The sequence below is a fragment of the Colletes latitarsis genome, chromosome 11 (genome assembly GCF_051014445.1).
Source record: "Colletes latitarsis isolate SP2378_abdomen chromosome 11, iyColLati1, whole genome shotgun sequence".
Lineage (NCBI taxonomy): Eukaryota > Metazoa > Arthropoda > Insecta > Hymenoptera > Colletidae > Colletes > Colletes latitarsis.
Window position 1 is genome coordinate 28,713,708 of NC_135144.1, and position 23,223 is coordinate 28,736,930.

At 39.9% G+C, this 23,223-nt stretch overlaps 1 protein-coding gene across 1 annotated transcript in view; it reads right to left on the minus strand.

Annotated features, from left to right (window-relative positions):
- Nucleotides 1–12,832: 12,832 nt before the first annotated feature.
- LOC143348113 (uncharacterized) overlaps nucleotides 12,833–23,223 on the minus strand; it is a 57,475-nt gene continuing 47,084 nt past the window's right edge. The window contains exons 6-11 of the mRNA XM_076777985.1: nucleotides 20,218–20,524; nucleotides 18,373–18,485; nucleotides 18,084–18,219; nucleotides 15,477–15,851; nucleotides 14,080–14,217; nucleotides 12,833–13,387 (exon numbers count right to left, since the gene is read on the minus strand). Of these exons, the coding sequence (XP_076634100.1) occupies nucleotides 13,028–13,387; nucleotides 14,080–14,217; nucleotides 15,477–15,851; nucleotides 18,084–18,219; nucleotides 18,373–18,485; nucleotides 20,218–20,524 (1,429 nt within the window). The 3' untranslated portion in view covers nucleotides 12,833–13,027. The remainder of the gene's footprint in view (nucleotides 13,388–14,079; nucleotides 14,218–15,476; nucleotides 15,852–18,083; nucleotides 18,220–18,372; nucleotides 18,486–20,217; nucleotides 20,525–23,223) is intronic.

Genomic DNA, 23,223 nt, shown 5'->3' on the forward strand with positions numbered 1-23,223 from the left:
AAACTGCATTCTCTCGTTCCTTCCGTTCAACGTACAGTAGTCCCTCGGTATTATGCAGATGCTCCAACTACGCGAAGAATATCTCGAATGGTATTGACCACGTTATAGGCGAAAATGAGAACCATCGAGTCGAAATGAGGTAGCGTTTAAAATCTGGTCGTACGCTGGTTCATTCGAGACGACTCTAGGATTTGGTGGGGATGACTCCGTGAATATTATCGAGGACTATTGTACATGTACCTCCCCCCTCTCCCACATCCCGGATCCATTGCACGGTTCTCTTTACGCCTTGTCCTTGCTTTTAACTTTTTTTCGCGACCAATCGTCCATATAACATTTTCCTAAATTCGTTCGCGATTCTGTCCGTCTCGCTAGCCCCCAACCTCCGCTCGACTTTTCTTATTCCTTCGACTCGATTCGACCGAACTATTCGTTACCACTGGTTCTCCGCTCTCGTGCGACGATCGTTTGGAAATTGTTGACAATTTTAAGAGAGTTTTATGCGTTTCGGACAAAGAAACTTGCAACATTCCGGTATCGTTCGTAGGGAATCGATACAAGTTAGATGTAAAACAAAAAAAAAAAAAAAATCGTTGACTCGCATCGAAAGCAGAATAATAATAAGAATAAATAAACAAATAAAGAAAAAAAGAAGTGAAAATAAGAATTTAAAGTCGAAGATGAAAAAAAAAAAAATATTACGATTACGTTATTGCACGTGTACGAGTATGTCCATATTGCGTAAGCTTAAGTGTATTAGTCATACATTTTTTATGTATATAAATGTACCTCGTAAAGTAATTTTAAATAAAAGGTATAGTCATTGTGTTACGCATACGTTACCGACATGTGTGCAGAGATGCCAGACGGGGCCCCGGGTGCACCGGGGACACCTCATTCTCTGAGGCTCTTCAAGGAGAGCAGTCAGTTTACCTTTGTCGACTCTCCGAAACACTACAAGCCCACGTACATACGCGTGATCCGTCATCTTAGGTATAAACCAGAGATGCCAGACGAAGCGTCGAGTGCACCGTGGACACGTCTCATGGGAGTTAAGAGAGGCAGGCTCACATTTGCCTTCTCGCTCTTAACAACTGAAATCCAACCTCCCGTCTACAGCATATACGATTCGGAATCTCGACTGCCCAAGTATTTTTACTTGCCTTTCCTAGAGTTCATTACTGAACTCTGCAAATTACTCCAGGTTTCCATTTGCCTCTGATGACCTCTGATGACCAGTGCTGACAAAAGTACAGAACTCCCGACAACTTTTTACACCATACAGCGACTATTACTCACAGCTCCTGATTACTGCTTGCCACTGCTGGCCTCTGCTGACCATCGCTCATATTTCTGACAACCTATAACGATTACTACTGACTTCTGCTAACCTCCGTTGGTCGTTGCTGATCTCTGTCAGCGTGTGCTTGTCTCTGCTGAACTTTCCTGGCCTCTGCCGAACGCTACTGACCACTGCAGGTATTTCTGATAATCTATAACGATTAATACTTACTACTGCATGCCCCTACAAGTCTCTGCTTGCCTTTGCAGGTTTCTGCATGCCTGTGCATGCCTTTACTGGCCTCTGCTGAACAGTGCTGATCACCCCTGATGCTTCTGACATCGTATAACAATTACTACATGCTACTGTTCGCCCCTGCTGATCTCTGCTTGCCACTGCATGCCTCTGCTCGTCTCTGCTGACCGCTGCTGACCACCTCTGATGCTTCTGACAACATATAACGCTTACTACTTGATACTATTCGCCCCTGGTGATCTCTGCTTGCCACTGCTGGCCTCTGCTGACCACCGCTTATATTTCTGGCAACGTACAACGATTACGACTGGCTACTGTTAGTCTCTCCCAGCCTCTGCTGACCGCTGCTGACCACTCCTGGCATTTCTGACAATGTATAACGATTACTACTGACGTCTGCCAACCTCCGCTGGCCTCTGCTGACCGCTGCTGACCACTCCTGTTACTTCTGACAACGTATAACGATTACGACTAGCTACTGTCAGCCTCTCCCAGCCTCTGCTGGCCCCTGCTGACCACCGCTATATTTCTGACAAAGTATAACGATTACTACTGACTTCTGTCTGCCTCCGGTGGACTCTGCTGACCGCTACTGACCACTCCTGTTACTTCCGACAACGTATAACGATTACTACTTGTTACTGCTTGCCCCTGCTGGACTCTACTTGCCTCTACATGCCTCTGCTGACCGCTGCTGACCACTGCTGACCACCGTTTATATTTCCGGCAACGTACAACGATTACTACTGGCTACTGCCACCCTCTGCTGACCTCTGCCAGCATCTCCCGACCTAAGCTGGCCTCTGCCAACATCTCCCGACGTCAGCTGACCATCGCTGACCACTGCTGACCGTTGCTGACAACTTGTCACATGATATAATATAATATAATATGTTTATATGTATTAAAGTTTTGTATAATGTAAATCTATGACAATAAATGATATAATTTCAAAGTATTCGATGTGTTCTCATCATTTTTTACCGTCCTTTTCCTCTCCAAATCATTCTCTTACCTATGAGATGCGTACCACCTTCTTCGCAAGTTCACCAGCATTTTAGAAATGTTCCAGTGACTTTGGAAATCCGAATTTGACCTTGACCTTGGCCCAGTTTCAAAAGTGGGTCAAGGCCATTCGAATCTTAGAAAAATTCCGGGCAGTTTGAGAATCCGGATTTGGCCTTGACCGAATTTCGAAAGTGGGTCAAGGCCATTCGAAATTTCAGAAATCTTCCGGCCGACTTGGAAATCCGGATGGCCTTGACCCAATTTCGAAAGTGGGTCAAGGCCATTCGAAATTTCAGAAATCTTCCGGCCGACTTGGAAATCCGGATGGCCTTGACCCAATTTCGAAAGTAGGTCAAGGCCATTTGAAATTTTAGAAATCTTCTGGCCGACTTGGAAATCCGGATGGCCTTGACCCAATTTCGAAAGTAGGTCAAGGCCATTCGAAATTTCAGAAATCTTCCGGCCGACTTGGAATCCGGATGGCCTTGACCCAATTTCGAAAGTAGGTCAAGGCCATCGAATCTTAGAAAAATTCCGGGCGCTTTGGGAATCCGGATTTGGCCTTGACCCAGTTTCGAAAGTGGGTCAAGGTCACCGGCATTTCAGAAAACGCTCCGGGCACTTTGGAATTCCAGTTTTAAGTAGAGAAACGGTTTCTTATAACTAAGGGAATAATGGGGAGAAGAAAAGAAAGGTAAAAATGATGAGAACACATAGAATTCTTTGACATTATATCATTTATTGTAATAGATTTACATTATACAAAGTTTTAATAGATGTACATCATGTTAGAAGTTGTTAACAAAGGTCAGTGTGGTCAGCAGGGGCCGGCAGAGGTCAGCAGAGGGATGCAGAGGCATGCAGAGACTAGCAGGGGCAAGCAGTAGCAAGTTGTAATCGTTATACGTTGCCAGAAGCATCAGGGGTGGTCAGCAGAGGTCAGCAGAGGCTGGGAGAGGCTGACAGTAGCTAGTCGTAATCGTTATACGTTGTCAGAAGTAACAGGAGTGGTCAGCAGCGGTCAGCAGAGGCCAGCGGAGGCTGGCAGACGTCAGTAGTAATCGTTATACGTTGTCAGAAATGCCAGGAGTGGTCAGCAGCGGTCAGCAGAGGCTGGGAGAGACTAACAGTAGCCAGTCGTAATCGTTGTACGTTGCCAGAAATATAAGCGGTGGTCAGCAGAGGCCAGCAGTGGCAAGCAGAGATCACCAGGGGCGAATAGTAGCAAGTAGTAAGCGTTATATGTTGTCAGAAGCATCAGAGGTGGTCAGCAGCGGTCAGCAGAGACGAGCAGAGGCATGCAGTGGTAAGCAGAGATCAGCAGGGGCGAACAGTAGCATGTAGTAATTGTTATACGATGTCAGAAGCATCAGGGGTGGTCAGTAGTGTTCAGCAGAGGCCAGTAAAGGCATGCACAGGCATGCAGAAACCTGCAAAGGCAAGCAGAGACTTGTAGGGGCGTGCAATGGTAAGTATTAATCGTTATACATTGTCAGAAATACCTGCAGTGGTCAGTAGAGTTCGGCAGAGGCCAGGAAAGTTCAGCAGAGACAAGCACACGCTGACAGAGATCGGCAAAGACCAACGGAGGTTAGCAGAAGTCAGTAGTAATCGTTATAGGTTGTCAGAAATATAAGCGATGGTCAGCAGAGTCCAGCAGAGATAAGTAGTAATCAGGAGCAGTCAGTAACAGTCGCTGTATGGTGTAAAAAGTTGTCGGGAGTTCTGTACTTTTGTCAGCACTGGTCATCAGAGGTCATCAGAGGCAAATAGAAACCAGGAGTAATTTGCAGAGTTCAGTAATGAACTCTTGGAAAGGCAAGTAAAAATACCTGGGCAGTCGAGATTCCGAATCGTATGCCGTAGACAGGAGGTCGGATTTCAGTTGTTCAAGGACGAGAAGGCAAATGTGAGCCTTTCTCTCTCGACTCCCACGAGGCGGTCCGAAATTACTTCGGGCAGCTTCGGAATAATCGAGAAAGAGGGCATGTGTCAGTTTGCCTTTGTCGACTCTCCGAAACTCTACGAGGTCACGTACGCGTGGTCTGACATAGGGTGAGAAAGTGGAATGAGGTGTCCCCGGTGCACCCGGGGCTCCGTCTGGCATCTCTGCATATGCTGTCCGCGACCACGTCACGAACGATTTCCGATAAGATCCTCAGGGTTCCCCTTCCGCAGTCTCTGAAACCCCGAAAACACCCCAGTCGCTGGGCGTGTACCAACCACTCGAACGATTCACCAAACGTTACACGCAATTTCCAGACTGACATACGTTTAATCGAATCTTTGTACAGAAAACAATAGAAATTAACGTAAACTCGTTTCAAATCACCATTATATATACATATACATGTATATATTTATATATATTTTTTTATTTTTTTTACGCAAAGTGCTAATACTACTACGATAGGTAACTCGATATTTTCTAAATTTATTTTCTTTTTTCTCGTTTCGTGTTTTCTTCTTTTTTTTTTTCCTTTTAGTATACAGATCTCGACGCGATTATGACTAACGTCGGAAGAATTCTTCCCTTCCATTTTATCCGTGGGTCACGATGCGACGATTTTCACCGACTTTCTCTTCCCGAGGCTCGCTTTCTATTCGTGGCTGTGATTATGAAAGTGGCGCAAATCAAGAAACCATTAAAGAAATTGAGAGTTTATGTTGCATTCGTTCATGCTTCGATATTATGGAACGATTCTTTCCAAAAATCCATGTCCATGCGGTGTAAGTCAAAGCTGTCGAATCACACCATCTAACTATACCCATCGCATCCATCTGACTCTGTATCGAGTCTGCATAATGGCGGGGGCAGTGTAGGGGAGTAATGCAGCAGCCATGGTATAAATCATTTGTTGCATATACAGGGTGTTCAGCCACCCATGGGCAAAATTTTAATGGGGGATTCTAGAGGCCAAAATAAGACGAAAATCAAGAATACCAATTTCTTGATAGAGCCTTCATTAAAAAGTTATTAAGGTTTAAAGTTCCGCCAGTTCTGAATTTTTTTCTCAAAAGTGCGCAGGAATTCAAGGGTATGTGTAATGACCAAAAATATTTATAATTGACCCCCGCAACTGGAAATAATTTTTCCAGAACGATTTGAAATCTTTTTTTTCCGTCGAAAAATTTCACACCTTCTCGAATTTTTTTCTCGAGAATGGTTAGGATTTCGAGGGTAAGTCTATTCACCAAAAATGATTGCAATTAACCCCCGCAGCTGAAAATAATTTTTCCAGAACGATTTGAAATTGTTGAATTTAATTGTTAATAACTTTTTAACGAAGCCTCCATCGACAAATTGGTATTCTTGATTTTCGTCTTATTTTGGCCTCTGGAATCCCTCATTAAAATTTTTCCCACCGTTGACCGAACACCCTGTATACAACTTAGGTTATGACAACTTTCACAACGATGTTAGTACGCAGGTTTGGAACCAGAGAAAATTATTGCAAATCACTTTCATAATCACCGACGCCGTTTCTCGGGCAACGTCGATCGCATCGATTTTCGCTCGGCAATTACTTTTTACACCTTGTGTATATGTGTACACGCTTGTGTGCGTGTACGTGTACATTCATATGCAGGATGTTTCTTTTACTCAGCACGTCTTAATATCTTTTGTTACTTCGATATCTGAATGTGCAAGACGAAAAAAAACACCTTGTATGCGTACGTAACTTTTGTATACAGGGTGGTTCTAAAAATTGGGACAAGACGTACTCCTTCTGTGTGCAAATTTACAGGAGAATTTGAATTATCTTTCGACGACATCGTTCCCTCTTTGCGCTGCAAAGTTCCACCCTTCTGTAACGGAACCACTGACTTTTTCTATGTAAATAGATCATTTCCAGTATAAGAGTGTGAAGATTACATTAAGAATGGAATACTTTACGAGATTAGAGGTTAGGCTTAATAGTAGCGCCTAACCTCGTCCCTTATTCTACTCTATACGTGTACTTTCTCTTTTTACGACGTAATAAAATCGTTATTATTATCGTGTTTTAATGTTTTTTACCGTAGGATTGTAAGAAAATAAGAGAAAGTGCAATATCAGCTTTTTATTACGATCGATGTCAAAGGGTAAAATTAAAAGTGATTTCTCGCTCGTAACTTTAACGTGCAATTAATAAATGTAAAAAACCGACTAAAAACGTTTAGTCCATTATGGTAGAATGTTCGAACACAAAGTAAACAAAGCCGACGAAGAGCGATTTACTCGCCATGTTTATTAACCAGGACGTTTGAATTTTAATTTGTAACATTGCATTCCGCGATGCAAATTCTAACGTTTACTGAATAAGTACCGGACAAATATTTATCCTTTATTCATCATTTGTCAACGTAAAACACCTCTTAAAGTATTTCGTTTTTAACAATAATTACTAGATACTTTCGATCGAAGAATAACTATAATCGACATACGTAAAAGAAGATCAGTGGTTCGATTTCGACATTTTCCTATTTCCAATTTTTCGTCCAGAACCACTCTGTATACGTATGCACGATACTGATTCAATTTTTTCTTTATATTCATATGCTTTTATAATATACCGAAGGTTGTTATCGGAGTATGGTACACTATCGATTATGTTTACATCGTGGATACTTAAAAATCTATGGAATATTTTTTTCTTCTATGTACAAGGATGTTAAAAAAAAAACAAAAAAAAAAAAAAAAGGTTTTAAAAAAAACTTATATCGATACGGTTCACACGGAAACGTTACATCTTTCGATACGAACGATTAGCACGCTAAATTCCAACGTTTCTTCTTCCAGCGATCTGGAGACTCGTAGAATCGCCGCCGAGGAAGCGAAAATGTTTGGCAAGATGCACGTTCCGCGCGCATGCGTGTACATACGTCTCGTCTGCAGCGCGCCAAGCACGGTTCGACGATCGATTTTCGTTGCCTCCCCGGCGATCGAGGGCTCGCGTCGTCGCGGGAGGTTATGTTTGACGCCGAATCGACTGCTTCGAAATAAATAACGACGACGCGTTCTCGTTTTGCACGCGACAGCGAACCGCGAGAACCAACGACGTCCGCGTTACGCGACGGAATGCATTTCCGTGAAACGAAACACGCGATAGAGACGAACGTGAACTGTCTCGTAGTATATCGTGTCGCTGGACGTCGTTGCTACCCGCTTGCTCGCGTCCGTCGTAGATTGTGTATTGCTATATATGGATTCGATCGTTTGTAAAATTATACAAAAATAAATTGCGTTACAAGTACGCAGCTGCTGATGCTGCCGCCGCCATTGCTCGAACCGAGAACGCAACCAGCTTGTTCGCCGTTTAAGTCAGCTTACCTAACCCTTCCTCCTTTACGAGAGAATCTCGCTGTAAGCGTATTATTCGTCGGCTCGAATGCGCGCGCGTCGAACTTCAACTCGCGAAAGAACTTGAAACGTAGTGCGCGTCAGCGATACACGGACTCCGAGGAATCCGTGGTTTTGTCCACCGTATCGTGAGATCGTGTCTCGCAGACCGTTCGCACGATAACCTCTCGATCGATTCGATCGACGAATCGATAATGATCGAAAGCAACATTCGCAATTTTACTGTTATTTCGTTAGATGAATTAACCCCTTGGCGTACGATTTGACGAACGTGTACTGTTTAATTTCGAACAACAAATAAAGTAGGTATATACACAAAAATTAAATTTACGATGAAGATACTGTGGAAACGTTGCTTTCGGTTATTAACGATTAATTAAAACGATCGAATCGATCAGAAAAATCATACTGTGCGAACGATCGTCGCGTTACGAAATTTCACTCGTATTTACAGGCGGCCACTAAACGTGTTGACGTCACCGACATACGTTGGCGGGAAGGCTTCCGATTGGTAGACTGACGCTAGTAACCCACGGCCTACCAATCAGAAGTTGCGAATCGTTCCGCGCCAGAAGTACGTACGTTGGCGGGAAGGCTTCCGATTGGTAGACTGACACTGGTAACCCACGGTTTACCAATTAGAACTTTTGTGACGTCAGAACACAGGCATTGTGTCAGCCTGCGTATTGTAGCTTTCATGATATAGCGAAGCCCCTTCAAACATCGAAAGAGGTACATGTCGACTGTTGAAACAAGCTAAATGACATAAAGAAATTCAGGCAAGAGTACAGAATGAAATCTTTCATTCAGTGTCAATGCATCTACTCGTAACGTTTCGATGTTTAAAGAAATTTCTGATCTGGTCAGATCGCGAAAGTCTACAGCACGTTGAGAAGTTTTTACGATACGTGTTGTCGTTCGGTTGCGACCAATGAAATACCTCGTTCCTGTCCCCTTCCTCCTCGCGGCCAAGCGAACAACTTTACATACACGTATCCTATGTTTGCGAATATATTTCTACGAAATTACTTTTATATCGTTAAACGGTCGCTAACTAAACTCGTTCAAGGAATGGAATTTTACTTACACTCGATTCATCGTTCTTTCGTTTCCGATCACGTTCGGAAAACGCAACGCGACGATGACGATATATCGATTCCTTCGAACTACGGCCCGATTTAATCGGCTACTTTGGCGATTCTAATACTCTTTCGCGATAACAGCGACGATGCTTGTCGAAATATTCGTCGAGAAGCTATACGGTTTCCGCGTTCGCAAGCATCGAGCTGCCGCAGCAGTCTTTCGTCGAAACTACGCACTGGTGTGCGCGAGAACCGGTAATTATTTATAATAGCCGGAGTTCGACAAACGTTATTCGCGAATAACAAAGATTTCAGATTTAAGAGAGTATTGCTGTCTAGGCTGTCATTTATTCGGCCTTTTCTGGTGATTTTTTTTTTAACGACAAGTAGGTTGTTTCGTAGTGACATTTTGCAGATATACAGGGTGTTCGGCCACCCATGGGAAAAATTTTAATGGGGGATTCTAGAGGCCAAAATAAGACGAAAATCAAGAATACCAATTTGTTGATGGAGGCTTCGTTAAAAAGTTATTAACGATTAAAGTTCCGTCCGTACTGAATTTTTTTCTCGAAAGTGCGTAGGATTTCAAAGGTAGGTCTATTCACCAAAAATGATTGTAACTGACCCTCACAACCAAAAATAATTTTTCCAGAACGATTTGAAATTTTTTTTTTTCGTCGAAAAATTTCACATCTTTTCGAATTTTTTTCTCGGAAGTGAGTAGGACTTTGAGGGTATGTGTAATGACCAAAAATGATTGTAATTAACCCCCGCAACCGAAAATAATTTTTCCAAAACGATTTGAAATTTTTTTTTCCCGTCGAAAAATTACACACCTTCTCGAATTTTTTTCTAGAAAGTGGCTAGGATTTCGAGGGTATGTCTATTCACCAAAAATGATTGCAATTGACCCCCGCAACCGAAAATAATTTTTCCAAAACGATTTGAAATTTTTTGTTCCCCTCGAAAAATTTCACATCTTCTCGAATTTTTATCTAGAAACTGGGTAGGATTTCGAGGGTATGTGTAATGACCAAAAATGATTGTAACTGACCCCCGCAATCGAAAATAATTTTTCCAAAACGATTTGAAATTTTTTTTTCCCGTCGAAAAATTACACATCTCGAATTTTTATCTAGAAACTGAGTAGGATTTCGAGGGTATGTGTAATGACCAAAAATGATTGCAATTGACCCCCGCAACCGAAAATAATTTTTCTGCAATATCAATAAAATATCTGCAAAGTCTCAGTACAAAACGGCCTATCTATCATTAAAAAAGAAAATCACAAAAAGGTCCGTGAAATTGACAGTATAGACAGCAATACCTTTTTAATCGTAAACGAGGTTTTGTTCATAGCTTTGCATGCCAGTATCATCCTTCCACGAGAAGTAGGCACAGAGTGTTTGCATCCCCACTCTTGCTACAGTCCGCTGATTGGCTGTCACCGATTTCGTCACAGTTTTCGACCAATACCTGTGAGCCAGCGGACTGCAACAGGAGTGGGGATATAAACACGCTGTGCCTTCTTCTCGAAGAAGAACGATACGTAGATTTAACACTAGAACTATCGACAATTATGGTTTATTTATTCGCACCAAAGTAATTGAATATTTGAAGAAATGTATAATGTAACGGAAATAAATGTTTATTCGTTCTTTCATAGAATCCAGTCGAGAAAACTTGTAACAATTTTTATTAGAAATTACGAATGGATTGTTTTGACTGTTTTGGTAGTTCTAGTGTTAAAGAATTCGTTAACGAGATGTAATTTGCGGATGAAACGTAAACTAAAGCTGACTCACAATTTCATTCGTTATTCACGAATAAAATTTGCCCGACTCTGATAATAGCAGCCTACGTTAACGAAATTTTCAAAGTTCGTAATAAAAAACAATTATCACCGATTACTTTGGCGATTTTGAACAGTTAAGATGTACTCATTAACAATAATAATTAACTTCGTAGAAAAAATGTGATCAAATTACTCGAGGCAAGTGTAATTGCTAATCTCACTTCACCTCGCAGACACGAACTGTTTGCTATTGAATTAGAGCAAAGTTTCTTCTTTCTTTATACTAGAAACGATTGATGGAACTATGGAAATTTCGCTCGATGTATCAGTATGTTGGAGTTGGTATTTCATCGACAAGAAAATGACCCAACCTGTCCATCGATTTTAACGTGCTTTTGTAGTATGCTAGACTTGTCCTTGCGGGATGCATAGAACATTAAATGTAGATACTCGATAATTTAAGAAATATACATGTAAAAAAGTAAAAAAACGTCATATGTCCGGTATTCCAGTTTTTGAGTTACGATTTAAAGAAAAAAAAACAATTATGATAAAAACCACATAATACTGTCTATCAGAAATTTTCGAGAGCCAGTGGTCTGAATAGAAAACTAACGTGTATTTGAAAATTACCTTGTCCAAGGTATAAATTTTATTTTAATTCAATAAATTGTTACACATACGTAAATTTTTATTTTAACGAATTCTTACATACGTATCAAGAGAATCGGGTTTCATATGGGTTTTCAAAGACTTTCTCGATGTACATACATCCAAAACGATAAAAGTAATTTCTTTGCCAGACACTGTCCACAAAGTGTTAAAATTCAGTTCATGTTCAGTGACTGCACTCCGTAATAATTCCTTTAACTGTTGATTTTGTTCATCGCGATACTTAAATTTACTAAATTGAATAAGTATACGGAAGCCGCAGCAAAGAAATAGGAGGCACAATGCGGCTCGCCAGGCTTCGAGTTTGAACCCTGTTGGTACATAGGGTAACTTTGCTTATTTATACCTCTACAATTATCGAGTGTTTAATGTCTAATACGTTGCAAAGGAGACCTGTCTTTTACCACACTGCAAAATCAAGTTAAAATCGAAGGGGGTCCCGGTTGGATTCCGCCTTTGCGATCATTCTAAATTAAAAAACATTTGTCGTTCAGTCTTATTTTTTCAAGGTATAATTATTAGAAACCTTTTTACTATCTCGCAACGGAACTATTTTCGGTTAATTCGGTCCTATTTACGAGATAATAATAACGATTAAATCATTATACATTTCCAGATAAATTGTAATTGCTTACTATTCTCCACTTCGCTTTTCGAATTGAAACGCACAAACGGTCATCACCTGTTGATTGACCCTCGAACGACGAACTCCGGGTCTATTCTTACCCAAATCGGAATTTCGTTATTTCGTTGCTTCATTATGGTGTTTGTAAATTTCGTATGTATTATTACTGTGTATTTTTACAAATTCATTTAGTACTATTGAACGGGCAAGCGAATCACCCTGTAGTCAAACACACGTACGCATACATTCATACAAACATTTCTATGACGTGAACGAATTGCACCTTTACAAAACAAGCACTGTTATTATTGCATTTTAATAAAAACCAGAACAATTTGTACGGGTCAAAATGAACCCGGTCGCCGGGCGAGGGTCGAGGCGTATATTCGTATAGTAAGAAGACCCAAGTTTAATTACCTTTTAGAGGTCCTTATACTCGTTTCAATATTCCCAATACTTTTTGGAACAAAGAGCTCGCGAGTTACACTTACCTTTAAACGTGACTCGATCAATCGTTTCGTCAGTAGATAGTGTTCATCAGCAATTAACTATTTATGTTGCTCTTTGTACGAAAACTAGTACTATTATCGAATCGCGAACGCGAACGGTCTTGTATAAATTTGCGTACAACTCGGTGTTTCTAATAATTTTATCTCGAAAACCAAGAGTTGGCGATAATTACTTTTTACGACGCTCAGCGACATGCTTCTATCCACCAACATACACGCTAAGGCTGTCGAGATTAGCGTGGGTTTACGTTTAGTTACTGTAAATAATTACCGTGTGTTCTTGTCGTCGGTCTGGGATTTTCTTTTTTTTTTTTTCTTTTTTTGATTTTACGCGAACCTTCTTGTCAATCTATGTACACTCAACGTATCGGTCGTGCTCGTGTCGGCTAGGAACGAACGATAGCCGTACGTGTTCAGGATTACCGCGCTTACTACAATCATAGTGTACAGATTTCTTATTTTACGGTCGAGAAGTTTTGCTGGGAATTTTGATTCGAAGACACCCACGTAGTGAACACGTCTCTGCAATGGCTAACCACGCATTCGTTGCTACAGTACTCATCCTCCCATTCGCTGTTTGCTACCGCGGGATTCGGGCACCCGTGGCGTATACAAGCGTTGGACGCGGGTCTTTGACCGCCCATAGTCGCCTGGGCCGCTGAATTCACCGACGGTGGGCTCGACAACGAGTCACCTTTCTGGTTGCTCGTGTGCATCATTTGCTGTTGCTGCTGCTGCTGCTGCTGTTGATGATGGTGATGGTGCTGGGACTGTTGCTGCACTTGCACCTGTTGTACCTGTTGCTGTTGGACTTGCTGCAATCAAAAGGAATCGTTTCCTTTCGCTTAATGTTCGTGGGAAGAATGCGTGATAAAGTTACTGAATAAAGTACTGAAGCAGCAGGGTATTCTAAGCTTATGTTACAGATATCTTATTACAATTAAAATCAGTCTTGTATCTAGGTCTGTAAATGTTTCCAGAATTTTAATAACACTGCAGATGCAACTACGTATCCAATAAATGGCATAATTCGTTACAGACGTCGAATCGTTGCAAGGAAATAAATTATTCGTAGTTTCTTGCTCCGCATAGAGTGAAGTAAAACGTCGACTGATATTGACCCATGGCATTATCAACCATGTTACGATATCGCTGAGTTATATCATTGGGAAATTTAGATACGAATATATTTCACAATTGTGATAGTTAATCCCATGTAACAGTATTTAAAGTGAAAGTGACTGAAAGATAAAACGTGCGCGTATCTGTTAGTATCCTTGAAAATGTTATACAATATACCACGTATCTTGTTTAACGCGTTGACTGCCACACCAATTTTCTATGTCTAAAGATATTTATATAAATTGCAGTATTGACAACAGAACAATTGATAGTATTCTGTTAATTCTATCCAGCTTTACTGTCTTAATTCTATTCTATATGCAAAAGATCTAGATCGGTATAGAGCGCGAGAAAATCGAGAAATACACTTGAATCTTCTGCTAACCTGCATGTATTGTTGCTGTGTGACTTGTTGCTGCTGCATGTGTTGCTGTTGCTGCTGCTGCTGTTGCTGCGACTGTGTCTGCGATTGTTGCTGTTGTTGGGAAATATGTGACGGTGCCATTGAATTGTTTATCATACCCTAAATAAAATATGAAAATAACAGCAAAGTAATGATAAGTACATTAATTTAATTTAAACATCGGTTGAAATGCATGCTTCACAGTTCGTTTCTCTTACTGGTCGCGAACTTGTTCAACATTTACATTCTTCTTGAAACAAAATTGTTATTCGTCAACGGAATTACTATTGTTCTTATTTCTTGATTTAGAAATTCGTCGTTTCATAAATAATGAAATGCGGTTGTGGCGCGTCACCGAAACTCGTTGGAGTAAAAACTGAAACTTAATAATGAAGATTTAAGAATTTTTTTCACCCCGTTTCAAATTTCTGTCGCTAAATTTCTTTTTGGCTTTCGTGTTAGGGGGTTTTCTCACGTGTTGGAAGAAAAGAATGCAACCTATGAAACTGAACAAATTTTAAATATTTCCCAGTTTTCGAGGAACCCTCTCGATCCTAAGATCGGGTTTGTCGGATCAGCCTGATCGATGTGTCCACCAGTAAATCCAGGACGAGACGCTAATAGTTTTTTTTTTTAAATAAATGCAGTGACATTGTTCCCGACACTAAAAAATATTCTCATTACTAATATCATTATAAGAACAAAATAATAGTAATTACATTTCACAGATATGAAAGTTGTTTCACCATTTTGAAAAAACTGTTTGACAAGAATTTTCGATAATTATTAACAAAAACTTACGCTTCGCCAATAACCCTGCCCAATGCCTCGATTATAAACTATGTTCAACGTAGAATTGTTTATTTGTTGTTCGTCTTGTAAGTAGAAACCAGACAAACTCAGAGTATTACGAGCAAAAAAGTATTGATCCTCTATTTGATTCTATTTTTGAAAGCAATAAATGGTTTCTATCCCAGCATAAAAATTACAATACAATAAGCGACCTTCGCCTGATTCGACTCTGTAATACAGCGTGACCCCGAAATCAGTCACGTACCCATTTATCTACATTATTGAATTCTGATTTATAATTCCATTGTTAACATGCATTTATCGTTGTTTTAAAGCAACAATATGGCTTACAATCAATATACAACTGCTTTACGATAGTTCATATTTAAGCGTATACATTTATGTTTATTGCATTGTTACCTTTGCTTTTTTCTTTTAAATTTAATTTACGAGGGGTTCAATTTAGAGTGCAGAACCCGTAATTCACGAAGCGTAAGTTTCTGTAAACAATTTCCAGAGTTTTGAAATTTGGGAAAAGTTTGCAACGACTACAGGGGTTAACGATAGCAGCGAAGAAAGCTCGTTACCTGCTGCGTTTGTTGCGGATTCCCAGACATGGCCAAATGGTGGGGTGATTTTTTCATTTGCATTTGCTGCGATTGTGGCTGATGCTGATGATGTTGATGGGGATGGGCATGTTGCTGTTGAGGCGACGGCGGTTGAGGCTGCGGGCTGTAGACCTGATACGAAACGTTTCCGGGTGTTCCACTTCCGGTGTAGCTGCCGTACGCTGCGTACTGAACCTGCTGCTGCTGCTGCTGCTGTTGCTGTTGCTGCGGCGACGGTTGCTGCTGCTGTTGCTGTTCGTTTTCGGCTGCTCCTTTACTGACCAGAGATGCCCTATACGCCGCTAGAGCCTGCAGATACTCTTTTTTCGCAGCCTCGGTCTTCTTCTTGTAAACCTAACAAAACGTAAACGTTTAAAAGTTATCTATTAAATGTAAAAGACTAGTTTCAGTTTCTTTGACACGTCTAAACCGTTTCTGCTGTCTCTTTCTGTACGATTGCAAGTATGGAAACAAGTTTACGCCTCGTTTCGCCACGCGTTAAGGCAATATTGTGTAACTAATTAAAGGTAGGACACCAAACAAGCGTACCCTACTAATAACCTTCGCAAGACCAAACTGGTTATTATAATCTGATAGGCGTGTACAGTTGCTCAATTTGCAGCATTTCGAGTTAAACTGCAAGATGTAAACTGGTTGTTCGAGTTCTGAGAAATGCAACTAGATTGGTACATGGTACATTTGCAAATTGCTGATTTTATAACGGAGGTGCAACTTCACGGTTTTACGATAAAAAGTTTCAACTATTAGTACTCATGATAATTCGACTGCAACTAACTTTCAGACATTTAAACGACAGCACGCGGTTACTGCTGTGGAATTAGAGTTGGGCAAAATGAATTACTATGTTATTGTAATTAATACTCTTACTAATGTGTAGCTAGACATAAATATTAATTTTGAAAAGGACCACAGCATATTTGATGGGCAAATTTAATTCTCTTGGTTAAAGCAAAGTGGCCTTGCTCATCTAACGGTACCCACAGGTACAAAGATCGTTTTTTCGAGTGTCACGACCGGAAGTTTTAAGCATCGTTTATGGCTGGCCGAGCAGGTTGTAAATTCATAAAGCGCCCGGACCTGAGAAACGTCTGGTCGAACCGAACAAATGGCTGCATAATAAGTAGTCTTCCTGTAAACTGGTTATAAATGAAAATTTCAATTCGTAGACTATAAATAGCTATATCCGTAGGCTTGTGAATTTACAGCGAGCGAATCTCTTTGCTAGTGCTGTCCAAGCGCACTTGAAATATTCATTGTTCCAAACCAAGTCGAGTATATAATTATCCAAGTAAATAAATTGAATTTTTTCGAGTTAGATACAGGGTGTTCGGCCAACCGTGGGAAAAATTTTAATGGGCGATTCTAGAGGCCAAAATAAGACGAAAATCAAGGATACCAATTTGTTGATGGAGGCTTCGTTAAAAAGTTATTAACGTTTAAAGTTCCGCCCCGTACTGAATTTTTTTCTCGAAAATGCGCAGGATTTCGGGGGTAGGTCTATTCACCAAAAATGATTGTAATTGACCCCTTCAACTAAAAATAATTTTTTTAGGATGATTTGAAACTTTTCAATTTTGTTGAAAAATTTGTCCACCTACTCGAATTTTTTCTCCAAAATGCGTAGGATTTCGAGGGTATGTCTATTGACCAAAAATGCTTGTAATTGACCCCCGCAACCGAATATAATTTTTCCAGAACAATTTGAAATTTTTCAACTTTTCGAAAAATTTGTCCACCTGTTCGAATTTTTTTCTCGAAAATGCGCAGGATTTCGGGGGTAGGTCTATTCACCAAAAATGATTGTAATTGACCCTTTCAACTAAAAATAATTTTTTTAGGATGATTTGAAACTTTTCAATTTTGTTGAAAAATTTGTCCACCTACTCGAATTTTTTTCTCCAAAATGCGTAGGATTTCGAGGGTATGTCTATTCACCAAAAATGCTTGTAATTGACCCCCGCAACCGAATATAATTTTCCCAGAACAATTTGAAATTTTTCAACTTTTCGAAAAATTTGTCCACCTATTCGAATTTTTTTCTCGAAAGTACGTAGGATTTTGAGGGTATGTCTATTGACCAAAAATGATTGTAACTGACTCCCGCAACCGAAAATAATTTTTTCAAAACGATTGGAAATTTTTTTTTTTCGTCGAAAAATTTATAATAGGCACCTAATTAGATTTTCGGTAAGGAATTTTTTTCTCGAAAGTGCGTAGGATTTTGAGGGTATGTGTAATGATCAAAAATGATTGTAATTGATCCCTGTAACTAAATATAATTTTTTCAGAACTATTTGAAATTTTTCAATTCAATTGTTAATAACTTTTTAACGAAGCCTCCATCAACAAATCTTGCTTGATTTCGATGGTAGGAATACATATCAGAAGAAAATATTTATTTGGACGAGGAACAAAGCACACTTCAAAATTAGTTTTTATTTTTTTCATTTAGGATTCAAGAATAATTATAACTGATGTTTCAATGAATTGAAAATATAATTAAGCGACGCCTAATGTTAATTGATGCGAATCAATTTTGTTATTTCTTTAAAAATGAATACTCACGTTCTTGTGTTCGGTATCCAAAGCATCCCACATCGAAGCGACGATTTTTGATACTTCACCGAAACTCGCGTTCGGATTTTGTCCCTTTATCGCTGCCTGCGTGTCCCTGAAGAACAGAGCGTACGCCGAAACGGGCCTGAAAAGTAATCGCGTGACACAGAAACTCAATACGTGCAAACAAATAAAAATTGTTGCGATTTTAATTACTTTATTACAAATTGAACATACCACGAAAAAAATTGCCTTAGAATAATATTTACTCGAACCCCATTTGGAAATAAATACTTACTTCTGCGGTTCGTTGGGATCTCTTTTTTTCTTTTTCTTCTGCGACTTTGGTTTTCTCTGATTTTTTGCCCCAACATCTGCCGGTTCCGGCGAGGGCCGCTTGATGCCAGTGATCTGAACAAACAGTATTCATTCAGTAGGGATTTTTCGTAGGGGTATGCAAGAACCCCGAGTCCCAGGTATCCGGTGCTGTTAAACGGCCTGTTTTTTGCGCATGCGTAACAAACATCATGGCGGCCGAAGACTTTGTAAGTCCCAACGGACAGATACACTCGGCGACAAAACGATGTCTCACCACGCGGACATAACTCTTAAAAATTCATGAACTCGCATATTATAACATTGCTGTACTAGCCATCGAGAAATATTACAATTTATAATTACAATTGTTCCACGTTTACAACTGCAATTGTAATTGCAAAACGTAAACTTACAACCGCGATTACAACTCGAGTAAAATTACAAATCGCGATTAGTAAAATCGACAGGTTTCGTGAACGAAGGGTAAAATAATTTTCGCAAAGAGGGGGGCTCACGGCGCCCCTTCTCGTTCGATCGAAGGCACTTTACTGACGCAGTTTAATAACGGTTCGTCTAACAATGCAGATACTCGAGGTTCGGGTCGAGAAATGTTTGGGCTGCGTTGAATAAGACTCCCGGAAGTATTTTGAGACACAGGTATATCGAGATTCCCGAAGTCGCAGGTATTCAAAATTCACCAAGGAATCGATTGTCTTCGATGTTGGTGGGCGATGGAATTTTCGTTGCTCGACAATTTACGGTAAACTAAACTCTTGAGGGTTGGGACCGACTACTGCTACGGCACTTAGGGCCGTACATGACCATCTTGCTTGAGGGTGACTTTCTAAATGTTTATCTGTGTCCGTAACTGCACTACCTTTTTTTTATTTTCTACATGCATATACAGGATGTTCACCCACCCTTGGGAAAAATTTTAATGGGAGATTCTAGAGGCCAAAATAAGACGAAAATCAAGAATACCAATTTGTTGATAGAGCCTTCATTAAAAAGTTATTAAGGTTTAAAGTTCCGCCAGTTCTGAATTTTTTTCTCAAAAGTGCGCAGGAATTCAGGGGTATGTGTAATGACAAAAAATATTTATAATTGACCCCCGCAACCGAAAATAATTTTTCCAAAACGATTTGAAATTTTTTTTTTCGTCGAAAAATTTCACATCTTTTCGAATTTTTTTCTCGGAAGTGAGTAGGATTTCGAGGGTATGTGTATTCACCAAAAATGATTATAATTGACCCCCGCAACCGAAAATAATTTTTCCAGAACGATTTTGAAATTTTTGAATTTAATTGTTAATAACTTTTTAACGAAGCCTCTATCAACAAATTGGTATTCTTGATTTTCGTCTTATTTTGGCCTCTAGAATTTCCCATTAAAATTTTTCTCACGGGTGGTCGAACACCCTGTATTATAAGCAGGTAAATTAAGATATTAAAGACCTTTACCTGTTACGATACCTCTAAAAATGGCGACACTAGATAAAATATTTCTTCGAACGGCCCTGACTATGGTCTAAGGCCCTTAGCTGCTCGTATTTCTGTCAATTCATTTGTTTCGGGAACTGAAACGTGTGAACTTCGACATCCACTCGAGTTTACGACCTCGCTATATTGTAACCCGGACTATACTAGTTATCATTTCTAATAAAACTTTCGACAATTGTTCTATCGGACGCCAACGAAGACGTGGATTTTATTTTATTTAACTGATTAATTTCTTCGGGCGCAATTCCTTTTTTGAAAGGTGGTATTACGCTTTCGATGTTTGGATAGTTCTTACAAAACCGACGAACATTTATGTTTTCACTCACCATTCCGGAATGTGGCGTGCTATCGTCGCTGTCTTCGCTGGTTGTAGTATTGTTGTTTGGTTCCGGAACGTTGGTCTGCTGCATCGCTGGTGGACTGCCGCCCGTCGGACTCCTATACTGCATCTGTTGTTGCATTTGCTGTTGCTGTTGCTGTTGCTGCTGCTGGTTATGCATATACTGCATATGTTGCTGCATTTGCGCCTGCTGTTGCTGCTGTTGCTGTAGCAACATCATTTGCTGATTTCCGTGCTGCTGACGCGGTGAACTCATCGTCGCGTACGATCCCTGTGAGTTACTGTACGTCGAACTGAAACAACACCGTGTAAACCCGAGATCAAGAGAGTACACTACTCCAGAACGCAATTTCGTAGCGTGAAATCTAAACCCTGTGCGTTAGAAATCACATATCTCATCAACGAAACATTTGAAAGACATATATTCGTAACTAATACAAATCAGTATGAGAATATTTCATTATCTTCGAAGTTACTTGAAAAGATATGATGCGGTTGTATGCGATGAATGGAACAACCGAGGCTGCTTAAACTAGCCGATACTTTGAATAAATCGATATTTCGTTATTTTCAAATAACGTTGCAGAAACAGCGAACAACTGAAATATCATTTCGGGCAGTTGCGTTTTATTTTCGTTCGCGCGGAAACCGCCTGTTTCCCGCGACGACGATTTATTCGTTCGAACGTTTCCGATCAACCCGCTCGTGATTTCCCCCGTATCTCTGACTCGAGTTCTCGCTGCGTTAGAACGCTTTAAACATCGAATTACGTACGCCTGAAGCACGTTATTTCCTAGGAAGATCCACTGAGAATATTCAGGCACCATTCGACCGTTTAATTTAACGAGGTATCGTTTGAACAAGCTGCTTCGTTACCACCGATTTTTTTAAGTTTTCACCGAACACGTGCACTTCCGTCGCCGTACTGGTTCGCTCGCAACCGCAACTGTTGTATCGTAAACCCACTACGCGGCGCTCCGATCGGCGGCCTCGTCAGGTATACAACACTTCAGGCCCAATTCCTCTATGTTCCAACGCATCGCGCGGAGCTAGCATGTTGCCTGCCATGCTTCTTCAAACGACAATAGCCGTTTCAAACCTTTAACGTTTCTTTCGCCACTTAACGGCCGTACCCGAATTAAATCGGGCAACCTAGTCTTTATTCGATCGAGCGAAACTATGCTTAGACATCTTTAAATACACAGAGCGGGGCATTATAAACGGGAACAGGCGAATATCTCCGTGATTTATAGTTCTACGAATAAATTCTTCGAAACAAAGTTACACTATTATTTTCCAATTTTTTGTGACAATTTAAGATCCACCCTGAAGATCTTGCACCCTCCTTCGCACGTTTACTCCTACAAAATCGGTCCTTTCTCAAATTATAGTCTACTTTTTGTCAAGAGTTATATAATAAGAATATTATACCTACGGTTTACATAGGTACAGACAGACCGTGATCGTCTTTTCCATATTAATCTTATTGAAATCTACGTCTTTACTATCCCCTTTGAGAGCCAGTCACGCACGAATCATCCCACGAGTAAAGTGAATGGAATAAACAGAAACACAGAACAACTTTTCGAATATTTTTAGAATGTCAAAATATTCTAGGTTAAAATATGCGTTGTTTGCTTTTTAAACGCAAGAAATTTCAGGGCAACATTTCTGGTCACACATTATATTTTCGGAAATGAATTTTTTTCTGGAAAGTGCGTAGGATTTCGGGGGTATGTCTATTGACCAAATATGATTGTAATTGACCCCCGCAACCGAATATAATTTTTCCAGAACAATTTGAAATATTTCAATTTTTCGAAAAATTTGTCCGCCTATTCGAATTTTTTTCTCGAAAATGCGTAGGATTTCGAGGGTATGTCTATTCACCAAAAATGATTGTAACTGACCCCGTCAACTAAAAATAATTTTTCCAGAACAATTTGAAATATTTCAATTTTTCGAAAAATTTGTCCACCTATTCGAATTTTTTTCTCGAAAGTACGTAGGATTTCGAGGGTATGTCTATTCACCAAAAATGATTGTAACTGACCCCTTCAACTAAAAATAATTATTTTAGGACGATTTGAAATATTTCAATTTTGTTGAAAAATTTGTCTACCTACTCGAATTTTTTTCTCGAAAATGCGTAGGATTTCGAGGGTATGTCTATTGACCAAAAATGATTGTAATTGACCCCCGCAACCGAATATAATTTTTCCAGAACAATTTGAAATATTTCAATTTTTCGAAAAATTTGTCCACCTATTCGAATTTTTTTCTCGAAAATGCGTAGGATTTCGAGGGTATGTCTATTGACCAAAAATGATTGTAATTGACCCCCGCAACCGAAAATAATTTTTCCAGAACGATTTGAAATTTTTGAATTTAATTGTTAATAACTTTTTAACGAAGCCTCCATCGACAAATTGGTATTCTTGATTTTCGTCTTATTTTGGCCTCTAGAATTCCCCATTAAAATTTTTCCCAGGAGTGATCCAACACGTATGTATCCTGTATTCTGTTTTGAATATAATTTAAAATGTGTACTCCTAATACGATCATATTTGGATTCATTTTTATTGGGTGAACGTTACCTATTCATTAGTAATATTGCCACAACTGTGCAACGAACAATATAAAAATTGTAATTTTCATTGAGGTATGAAATTCGATATGGCGCGCGAGGAAGATCGCCCTCGGCTACGAACCGGCTTTTGTTTATACAGCTGCCGGCGGTCGGTCGAGTCGAAGCACAATGCGCCCAGAATTCATTCGTAGCGCTACAAAAATAATTGTCTGATTTCAGTGAGAACCACGCTTACGAAAACATTCAATAAGCAACTTTTTTAATATATCCGCGCGGTACCGTAACTGTTTATACGTTTCGTTTGTTTGAACTGTCGCGGAGAAAAAAATTAATAAATACAAATATTTTAGGAACGATTATTATTTTATTCTCCTATACGGGCATCGTCGTTTCTAACCAAAT